We start from the raw sequence: 10,607 nt of genomic DNA, 5'->3' as shown, positions 1-10,607 counted from the left end.
CTCCTCCGCAGGGGGTAGAGTCGCCAGATTTGGCAAATGAAAATTCAGCTCGCCCAGTTTTGTGAATTTTTTAAAAATATATTTATTTTTTAAAATATATTTTTATTGATTTCAGACGGGGAGCTAGAAACATCAATGATGAGAATCACTGATCTGCTGCCTTCTGCATGCCCCCTACTGGGAACTGAGCCCACACCCTGGCATGTGCCCTGATGGAGAATAGAACAGTGACCTCCTGGTTCATAGTGTTACCATAAAAGCGTTCAAACCTGTGAAGAGGTGTTTTTAAAAATATATTTTATTGATTCTTTTTTTTACAGAGAGGAAGGGAGAGAGACAGAGAGCTAGAAACATCGATGAGAGAGAAACATCGATCAGCTGCCTCCTGCACATCTCCCACTGGTGATGTGCCCGCAACCCAGGCACATGCCCTTGGCCGGAATCGAACCTGGGACCCTTCAGTCCGCAGGCCGACGCTCCATCCACTGAGCCAAACCGGTTGTGAAGAGTTTTTGTGAATTTATTTGAGCCCAACTGTTGGCAGTTGCGGGGCAGCAGAATCTCAATGTTTTGGGATGATGCTCCAGAGAATGGCAGTTTTTCACCTGTTTTATACATTACAAGCAAAGGAGGCACCGTGAGTGGGTTACATGAAATCCCTTGGTGATAGATTAGGGAGGTGGGAGAAAGCAAAGTGGGGGGAAAACTCTGGGATTGGATAAAAGTAAAATGATAGCCCCTGGTGGGTACAGGATAGTTTACAGTCAACAATTAACATGATAATAACAATGAGGGGATTTGTGGTCTCTGTCCTGGCGCCCAGGCACATTTGGTTTTGCCCTGAGGGGTCCGGAAAAAGGGAAGTTACCAGTTACCCTGACATTTCACAGGCATGTTATCTTAGGTACAAAAAGACAATAGGCTCAGTTATGATCAAGATTGACCTTTGTCAGGGAAGATAGCAGTCTAGGAGGCGATTACACAATATAAACTGCTTCTGGTTAAGGTTTTAATTTCAGACCATACTTGTGGTTACTTCAGGTGTTTGAGTTTGCAAAACTGCCATGCAGGCCTTCCCTGAGCTAGTTAGGTTAGCGTGTGGCTAACAATAGGTTGACACTCAACCACTGAGCCACACTAGCCAGGTCAGTTATTTGGATTTTAGATAAACAGCGCATCACTTCAAGTCACAGGTAACTGGGCGTCCTGTGTTTTATCTGGTGGCCCTACCTGGGCTTTAGAGGGTCTGCCACCCTGACCTTGACATTTAAATAGAGAATCTAACTCTTAGAATGCCTTTCTTCACTCACATTTCCTGGGCTTCTGCTCCCTGCTGAGCCCTGGAGACAAAGTAGAGCCACTCAGTGGGTGTGCATTCCAGGTGAGATGGAGATAAGGGCTATGAAAAGCAGTAAAGCAGGCCTCTCCAAGGAGGTTAGAAAAGAGGCCAGCAGCCCGGGCAGAGGAACTGTATTTGCAAAGGCCCTGAGGCAGGAACATCAGAAGAGTAGCAAGGAGGCCAGTGTGGCTGGAGCAGAGGGAGCCAGGGGGAGGAGAGAGAATTGGGGAAGCAGGGCCGCCCCGAAGCTCCCTAGCCAGATGTTGGACTAGGGCCTTGACTCTGAATGTGATGGTGCCCATGGAAGGGTTTTGACCTGGAATGTAGTTCTGGCTGCAGGGTGAGAAGCAGGAGGGGCATCAGGAGACCTGTGAGGGCCATCACAGCCCTCTAAGAGGTGGTGGGTGCGGTGCTGGTGAGGAGGGTCAGACTTTGGGGATGTTTGGAAGGTAGGACATGTGGTGAATCAAGTCAGGATTGTGAGACAAAGGGTCACATCTGCCTGCAGGACTTTTGGCCGGTTGGTCTTGGCTGAGATGAAAGATGGTGGGGGAGAGGAGGGTGGGAGAGCAAATTTGGGGGTCAGAGTGGAAATCAAGAGTTTGTTTTGGATCGCTACATTTGTGAGACCTTTTTAACATCTGAGGGAGGTGCCAGGCCACAGGTTGGCTGTGAGTCTGGAGATCAGAGGGTACCAGTAAGTTGGGCTGGTTGAGGTCCCCACACACAGGGAGCCTGGGGCAGGGCCAGGTTGCCAGGTGTGTGTGTGTGTGTGTGTGTGTGTGTGGCGAGAGAGAGAGAGAGAGAGAGAGAGAGAGAGAGAGAATGAATCTTGTCCTGTCCCCAAGCCTGTGGTCAAGTTTTGCAAACACCACTGGCCTTTTCCCAGCTGTGCTCATGGGGCATTAGGAAGGAGCCTTTGCTTGGAGCAAAGCACTATGCCAAGGAGTTTGGTGTTTGGTGGTGCAGTGCGGGTGGGTAGGACCGAGGGCCACGTGGACAGATGTGGGGCTCGCGGGCATTGTTCTGGGAGCCAGTGTGGACCAGGACAGACTAGTTGGGCCTGGTTTTGTCTGGGCACCTGCCAGACAGCCTGTCCCCTGCTGCCGCGGAACCTGCCCCACAGGGACCTGGCTCCCTCTGGGAGGCCAGCACGCTCAGGGAGCCAGACCCCTGGACACAGGAAGTCACCAGTTAAATGGATGCCAAGTGTGAGTGGCACACTCTTCTGGAAGCGGCCCATGGCCTTCACTGGGGTTTATGCGAGAGGCTGTGATGGCCCAGCAGAGTGAGAAATGAAAGCGCCTCATAAGCTGGCCAGATGACCTGGGACTTTGAGCCCTGAAGCTATTTCAAAGAGGAGGGACCGTTATGGGGAGAAGCAGAAAGAGACAGATGACAGGAAAATTAAATGTAGGGTTTAATGGAGAAATAATCATTTTCTATGAAAGATAATGACTTCTCTGGAGGCAGGTATCAAGATTTATTGGCCCAAGAGGTTCCTGGGGAGCATAGCCAGGCGAGCACGCTGAGGCCGAGACGGGAGTAATCCTGAGAGTGAAGGGTCAGTACATCTGGACACCGCGCCCTCTGCCCATGTATCACAGGGGCCGGGATTAAACCGTCTCCCACTTCAGGGAACACAGTCCTCCAGCCAGTCAAGTTACAGCCGCCTCCCCGGACCCCACTGTCCTTGGAGGGGGGCCAGGGTTCTCACGAGTCCCCTCGAGCAGCCTCCCTTAAAAGGCACGGAACACAGGCCGAGAGATGACTGCAGGGCTGCCGGCCACCCAGGGAGGTCACCACAGGAGGCCCTGGTTCCAGCGGTGAGCACAGCCATGGCCATGACAGCGCCCACACCACAGCCACCAGACGGGAGACTGGGACTGGAGGCAGACCTGCAGGGCTTCCATGTGGGAGATTTATTGCTGTGCCAAATGTGTGTGTGTAAATACATAATTCCTCTCACATGGCCTCATAAATCCAAAAGGGTCAGCCATACATAGAAAATAAAAAATTACAAACTAATTTGTTCAGAAAACTAGAAGGGAATCAATACAAAAACTGTAGCTCAAAATTTGGTTTTAAATTGTGTACGTAGAGAATGAACACATTTCCCCCTGGATCCAAATGTCTCCTTTGTCGTGGCTCCAAGGTGGGCCTGGGACAGCCGGTGCCATGTCAACATGAATTGTCTTAGCTGGTGCCTTCGTTTGTAGGATGGCACAGGACCAAGGTCAGCCTGGTCCTGAGCGGCCACCCCAGGGGCCTGGGGAAGGGCCCTGCAGTGTTCTCAGAGGTCTTGGGGCCCCTCACCAGACCTGCAGGTGGGGGACACAGGCAGCACCTTGGGTTGTGCCAGGGCAGCTATGGATGGATGGATGGATGATGGATGGCTGATAGATAACACATAGATGACTGATAGGTGGATAAATGACAGATAATAGATGATAAATGATGGATGGTACAGATGAATTTGGTGAATTCCCTGGAGCACCAGCTTAGAGGGAATACTGGCCAGCGTTCTGGCTGTACTGGGGAAGATGGGGCTCAGGCCCCCTGTGGCCCAGATGCAAGATTCTGGGACAGGCAGACAGGACCCAAGTGTCTGCTGTCATCCGAATTGGTGCGAGGGTCCAGTGGCTTCCTCAGGACAGGGGCTGTGGCAAGAGCACTGCTCTGGGCGAGGGGCGGGTGGCAGGGAGTCTTGTGTGGTGGCTCCTATGGGGGGGTCGCTGCTGCGGTGGCCTGTCCTGCAGGTCCGTGAAGGCAGCGGCTCTGGGGCTGTTCCTGTGTCCACTGCTGAGACCCGTCCCCGAGGCCTCCGCCCGGCAGGTCGACCTCCTCCAGTGCTTCTCCTCTGACTTCCTTCCCCACAAGCCCTCTGTGTGGCGTCAGCACGGGTTCCTACGCAGAACCGCCGATGCCTTTGACGAGGGTCCAGGTCCACACGGGGCCGTGGAGAGCACACTTGGTAATGGACACCACCAGGAAATGGGCTCTCGTTCCTTCCAGGAGGAGTCAGGGAACATTTAGGGAAGCCTTGACCCCTGCTCCCCCCAGGGGTGGCCAGGTCGCAGTGAAGGGATCTTCGACCCTCGAGCGGCCAGGTCCTCTAATCTGCAACGCACACAGGAGGTGCGCATGCCAGTCATCCAGCCACAAGTGACTGGCTGGACGAGGTGCAGGCCCTGGCAGGAGCTGGGCCCCTGCAGGTGTCAGGCAGCCCTGTCCCCACTGTCAGCAGCGTCGGCAGCCCCACAGCCACAGGAGCCCTTGGTCTCAGAAGTCTCACTGGCACAAACTCTCCACTGATTTCCTGACAAAGCTGGAGGCCTCAGCCCCTTGCTTCCCCCAAAGCCGCTCTTCTTCTCTTGACCTTCTCTTGACCTTCGCTGATGGCGCAGTGCTGGCCCGAGGCCATCTCAGCCAGGCGATGCGTTTGTGCCCAGGACCTGCTCCCCCCAGCTCCTGAGGATGGTTCTCCCCCGAGTCCAGGACTTTTCTCGGCTGGCCTGACGCCCCACAGCCTTCTGGCTCCCGTCTCTCCATCTCTTTGGTCTGGGCCATCTTTGAGAGCCAATGGAAGCGCTGGGCCTAGCGCCCAAAAAGCGCACACGAGCCACGTTACAGCTGGTGTCAAGCAGCCAACATCCAGTCTTAGGCCCACGTCCGATGACCATCCACATGCCAGCCTATGCTAGGGAAGTTCAGGCTTCCTGAGGCCTCTAGCACACCCACACGCACATGCAAGCACAGGCACACATGGTCACACACAATCACATGATGATTCACGGATGTCTCTGTAGGCCGCCTACTCTTTCCTGAGGCCTGTCTTTCCAGGATTGCCCGGTGGCTGCCCCGCGAGGCCTGGGACACGACCGGCACCTACCAGCTCTCCCGTCCCCAGGCTGCTCAGTGGGGCCAGCTCCGAGAGCACAGCCAGTGTGTCGCACAGGATCCTCCTGCTGAGCTGGGTGGAAACCAGATCCACCACCTCTGCCCTGTCCCCCCCGGGGCCCACGCAGGGGCCCCTGTCCAAAGCGGGAACTGGATCCCCCTGCCAGGGGCCAGCCAGCCCCGTGTGGCCAGCCGTCAACAGTGCTGGCAGGCCCTCTCCAGTCACACAGGTCTCTCCAGACAGTGTTGGGGCCTGCACGGACTGCCCTGGAGGCCCGGCCGGGGCATTGCGTGCCCCCCCACACCAGGGGGACCTGAGCCGGTCGACAGGTTCAGACCACTGGCCCCCCATAACCTTGTTCCTCCCAATAGAATGTGATTCACCCAATTGGTCCCCAAGGCTCCTGCCCTGTGCACCTGCCTCCAGGCAGAGGCTGGCCTCCTGGGGCCCCAGGGACAGTGCCTCGGACAAGGAGGGCAACTCCCAGGTGTTGGTGGAGACGTCTTCGGGTGGGGAAGGGAAGTCCTCAGAGGGGGGGCTGGGGGTGGCCCTGCTGCCTGCTGGGGGGGGCGGGAGGCGGAAGAGCATCCCTGTGTGTGGAGGACGGGAGGTCGGCACTGCCGTAGGACAGCACCTCATCCACCGGGGACAGGATCTCAGGCAGGATACTGCCATCCAGAGAGAGGCTGGCTTCCTCTGGGGCAGCAGGGGCTCCACTGCCCGCCTGCCCAGGTGCCCGGCTCTCAGCCCTCAGGGCTGCCAGCACCCTGGGTGTTGCAGGCGGTGCCTGTGGGGGATTCCTGTCAGCCTCCTGGGGCCCCTCTGGGCAGTCGGTGGAGGCCTGCAGAGGCCCCGTCTCTCCTCCTCGGCTGAAACTGGCTCCTTCGGACACCAAGGACCCCAAGGGAAAGGGAAGGGATAGGGCTGAGTCTCTGCAGAGATGGGCACTGGGGAGGGATGCCGTGCAGGCAGCCTCAGGGCATGGCCAGCCGGCCTTTCCTGCATCTAAGTCACTGGTCAGACTCCCACCAGTTCCAGAAGCTTCCTGGTCCCCACCAGGGCCTGGAGAGAGAAGTGCCATGCTGGGTGCCCCTCCATCTTCCAGGTCAGAGGAGCCTCCAGCAGGGGAGGGCCACCCTGTGGCTGGCTGGGCACCCATGCCAGACTCCAGTGGGCTCTCCTCATCCCAGACCTCGCTGGATGCCTCTGACAGCTCTGATCCTGACCTGGGCGAGGGGACGTTGGGGAGAGGCCGTGGCTGGCCCGGCTGCAGGAGGCCTGGCCCTGACGCAGTGGGGGAGCCCCGCAGGGGACCCCCGTGCAGGCCCCTGGAGGCTCCAACAGAGGACGCCCTGGACGAGCCCAGGTCTGCGTCTGGGGTGTTCCCGGCCTCCCAGTCTGACAGGGAGGCAGAACTATCCGAGAGCTGGACCAGAAAGGCGGACACTTTCTGGAACTCCTGGAGGGAGGGACAGGACAGGCCACTCACGGAGGAGGGGGTGTGGGATCCCATTCTGGGGCGGGGGGCTGCCCTGGCGTTGGGTGGGGGGCCTTGCCACCTCAGCAGGAGCTACGGAGAGAAGAGAGGGGGGGATGTCACCCACAGTCCCCACTCTGCCTCCCCTGCCACGCCCCCCGCACCAGGAGCGGCAGCAGCACACACCCCACTGGGTGGGAGTCAGAGCCAGTGGGTCAGAACCGGAAAGCCCCGATGGAGGCAGAAGAAATGTCCGCGGTGCCCGTGGGTGGGCCCCATGATCCTAGTGGTTAGCTCAGCTTCACCCCCCCACAGGAAGTGTCACTGCTGTGTGGACTTTCCTCAGGGGCTCAGAACCGCAGCTGTCGTAGAGACAGACTGGCTGCCTCTGCCTTGTCTTGCTGTTTGAAAGTGGATGTTCCAACAGGGAGTCCACCTCCTGTCTTTTACCTGCCGATTGGGACTGTGATGGGAGGGGGAGGGGGTGGCCCCCAAGGCTGGCGGTGGCGGGAGATGCTGGCTGTGACTTAGAAGTAGCCTTGGGTGACCCTAAGTGGGAACTCGGTGGTCCTGGTGCAAAGGCGGGGGATCCGGAGTGGGGGGGCATCACCTGGACAGGTGGTCAGCTGGGTGGCTTCCTGCCAGGAGTGGGGGTCGTGGGGGTCCTCCTGCCAACAGGTCTCTGTTCTGCAAACACATGGTAGGCAAGTCTCCCAGCCTCCTCGGGGCGCAGGGTCTCTGCAGGGGCCTTCAACTACCCCAACGGGAGGCGGGGAGGTTGCCCCCAGAGCACAAGGATCCCTGTCTTTAGGTGGTTCTGGCCTCAGTCCCCACTGCATCAGGGAGCTGGGGGGGACGTGGCTCAGAGGCATGTGCTCCCTGGAGGGGTCCCTCCTGCTGCCCCCACCACTGGCTCTGGGGCTGATTCACTGGGTGGTGCCCTTGTTTCAGACTCGGGAGGGCATGGGGTGGGCTGGGGGTGCCCAGCAGCCAGGCCAGTGAGCGGGGCACCAGGGGTGAGTGAGGATCCCCCAGCGAGAGCCCGGGGAGCAATGGCTTAACCACCTCCACGCCTCAGGTCCCACCCCTGCCCGAGGGTCCCCTGGGCCCAGGTAGCCCCCACAGGCCCCACACCTCTGCTTCTCTGACCACTGGCCTTCCACTTCAGGGGCCTCCCTGCCAGGGCTGCTGGCAAAGTCCAGCTCCAGCTCTGCCCCCACTCGGCTTGCGCTGCCTTCAACCACCTGCTGGAAACCCGTTGGAGAAACGCCACATTCAGGGTGTGGCACCTCCACCCGCTCTGGTCCCGTCCCTCAGCTGTGGGGAGAGCACCTGTGCTCTGGTGGCCACGGGAAGGAACAGGGGCCACCTGCCCACCCAGGGCCTAGAGACCCCACACACCAGGCACCCCCCTCCCAGTGGGCTCCAATGGCCCCCGACAGACGGGCCACCCAGGCAGACTGTCCTGTCGACTCCTTCACCGGACGAATGAGGTTATCCCCCCAAAAGCCACATGGCCGGGTCGACAAAGCAAGGCCAGGCCCCACTCACTCACACTGGCTTCCCGGGGGCTGCAGGGCCCCCCTTGGTCCCAGGAGCTACATGCATGGCTTTCCGTCAGAGCCCAGGTCTCCACTGTGGACGAGGGGCTGGGGTTGGGCTGGGGGTCTCCTGTGAGGCAAAGAGACCGTCAGTGCTGACTGCAGGAGCACAGGACAGAAGACACGGTGTCCAGGGACTCTGAGGCCACAGGAAAAACATCTTAAAATGCAAAATAGCTGAAGCACTTGCTTATTTGGGCTCCAGTGAGGACATAGCACACATGGCTGCCTGCTCCTGAAAGTGTGGCTGTGGGAGAGCTGCTGATATGAGTCCCAGAAAAGGTTTGAGAAGAAGGCGGGGCAGGGGCAGGCCTTGGCCATGCCCAGGTCAGCAGACCGGGGACAGTGGGGACACGGGGGCCCACAGGAGGAACTCACATCTGTCCATCACCACCTTCCTAGCCTTCCTTCCACCTTGGCCTGGTGATTGTGGGTCACCAAGGCACGGAGGTCCTAGGCCACCAGCCTTAGGGACAGGAGCTATTTGGCTAAAGCCCTGGTCTTGGAACCTCTGCCAACATGATTATGGCCCTGTGGTCACAGCCCCTGGTGAAGCCTGGGGCATCGTGGGTCACACAGAAGAACCCAGGGCTACCGTGACTGATGGGCGACACCCGGGCACAGTGTCTTGAGCAGAGACCAGCCGGCACTGGCCAGAGTGACTGTCTGTCCTCTGACTACTGCTATCCCTCTCCCCCCGCCCCCCGCCTCGCAGTTACCTTGGCCCATTTGGCTGCCGCTCTCCACAAGCCCTTCCTGGGCGTCCACCCAGCCATCGGCCATGGACGTCTCCTCTCCCCAGGCTGGCCTGAGGGGCCACAGGTGGACGTCCGAAGCTGAAGTTTCTCTGGGGGGTGTCCTATCCTGCTTAGGGACAGGGCTGCAAAGCAGTGCAGAGGGTGTGACTGCCTGCCCAGGCCCGCCCTCCACGGTGCCCAGCCTGGCCACAACTCTCCGCATGCGGAACTCGCAGCACATCCAGGGGCAGCTGTGATTGGTGGCCAAGTGGCCAGTGCACAGGCAAGGAAAGACAGGCCCTGGCCCCTCCCCACCCAGCAACCCCTGCACAGAGCATTGCCCCCAATGGGGCCACTGCTGGGGGGTGACAGGGCACGGGGCACAGTGCTGGGCGTGGTGGGGGGAGATGTCCATCTGTCCCCTGGCCCAGAGCCGTGATCTATCAAGACCCTTGTGTAGAGACTGACCGCTGGCACGGGGTTGCAGCCCTGTGTGCAAGAGCTGGGCCCACTGAGCTCTGGGAGGCACCATGGGTTGGAGGCCTGGACGCCACACAGGCTGCCATGCACTTGGCACACTGATGCCAGCACAAAGTGGCCCCCATCGCAGCCGCAAGGAGGTGGCTGTTGTCCTGACTCCTGGTTTAAGGGCAATGCCTGCAGGCAGGCCAGCTCCAGACATTCTGCCGTTCTCTGCGGGCAGCCTGGGGTTACTTACGCTCCCTGTCTTCCAGGCACCTGCTACAGCTGCTCCTCCTCCAGGTCCCCCTGAGCATCTCCCAGGATCACACTCACATCGGGGTGTGGACAGGGCTGGGGTCCATGGGCCATCCTCTGCCCACCCAGCCCTACAAGCGAGCCCATGGCCCATGAGGGTAGTCAGCCCAGGGATTTCCAGGACCCAGGACTGGAGTGTGATGGTGACGTGAGTTTAGGTCAGTCCTAGTGAGGTTTATTTGGAAAGAGCTCCCGGAGGGAGAAGAGGGCGAGCACAGGGCCAGGGCTGCCCATGACGACTCACGGGGGGACTCCCGGGCTCTCAGGGCTCCTCCAGGGGCCGTGGCTGGAGGGGCTGCAGGGCCTGAGTGGTGTTGGGGAGCATGATGAGCCCTGTGCAGGCCCCTCTGGCTGCTGGCTTGTCTCAGAGCCCCACTCCCAGGCGGCCTTGGCTTCAGGGCTGGAACCCTGGGAGAAACAGCAGAGGGTGAGCCGGCGAGGACACCCCTGGTCCATCTCCTCTTCGGAAAGTGTGGACGGCGTGCTCACCTGAGTAGGCACCTGGCTGAAACCGTGCGCCCACCCGCACAGGAGCCTGAGCCCCGGTGCTAATGGTGCAGACACCAGGCCAGAGCACGACTAGCTGGGCCCACACCCTCGTCTGTGTCAGCCGTCCTGGGTGCCCCTCCTACAGGCTGGCCGGGGGCAGGCAGCACACCTGCCTGGTGACCATCCCACCGTGCACCTGCTAACCCACACCAGATGCATCATGGAGCCCAGCTCATTCCATCCTCCTGCAGCATTCCCAGCTTACAGAGAACAGCCACCCACCCAC

At 59.5% G+C, this 10,607-nt stretch overlaps 1 protein-coding gene and 1 long non-coding RNA gene across 2 annotated transcripts in view; both read right to left on the bottom strand.

Annotated features, from left to right (window-relative positions):
• Positions 1-6,753, bottom strand: part of QSOX2 (quiescin sulfhydryl oxidase 2) — a 30,057-nt gene extending 23,304 nt beyond the window's left edge. The window contains exons 1-3 of the mRNA XM_015572321.1: positions 5,859-6,753; positions 5,657-5,743; positions 5,232-5,506 (exon numbers count right to left, since the gene is read on the bottom strand). Coding sequence (XP_015427807.1) covers positions 5,232-5,506; positions 5,657-5,743; positions 5,859-6,753 — 1,257 coding nt within the window. The remainder of the gene's footprint in view (positions 1-5,231; positions 5,507-5,656; positions 5,744-5,858) is intronic.
• A 5-nt stretch (positions 6,754-6,758) lies between these two features.
• LOC107185099 lies at positions 6,759-8,374 on the bottom strand. The gene is made up of 4 exons (XR_001516015.1): positions 8,273-8,374; positions 7,852-7,961; positions 7,328-7,404; positions 6,759-6,810 (listed from the first exon to the last, which is right to left on the bottom strand). It is a non-coding gene; the product is annotated as an uncharacterized LOC107185099 (long non-coding RNA).
• Positions 8,375-10,607: the final 2,233 nt, after the last annotated feature.

Source organism: Myotis davidii, unplaced genomic scaffold, assembly GCF_000327345.1.
Source record: "Myotis davidii unplaced genomic scaffold, ASM32734v1 scaffold609, whole genome shotgun sequence".
Taxonomy (NCBI): domain Eukaryota; kingdom Metazoa; phylum Chordata; class Mammalia; order Chiroptera; family Vespertilionidae; genus Myotis; species Myotis davidii.
This window is presented reverse-complemented; position numbering and strand designations above follow the sequence as displayed.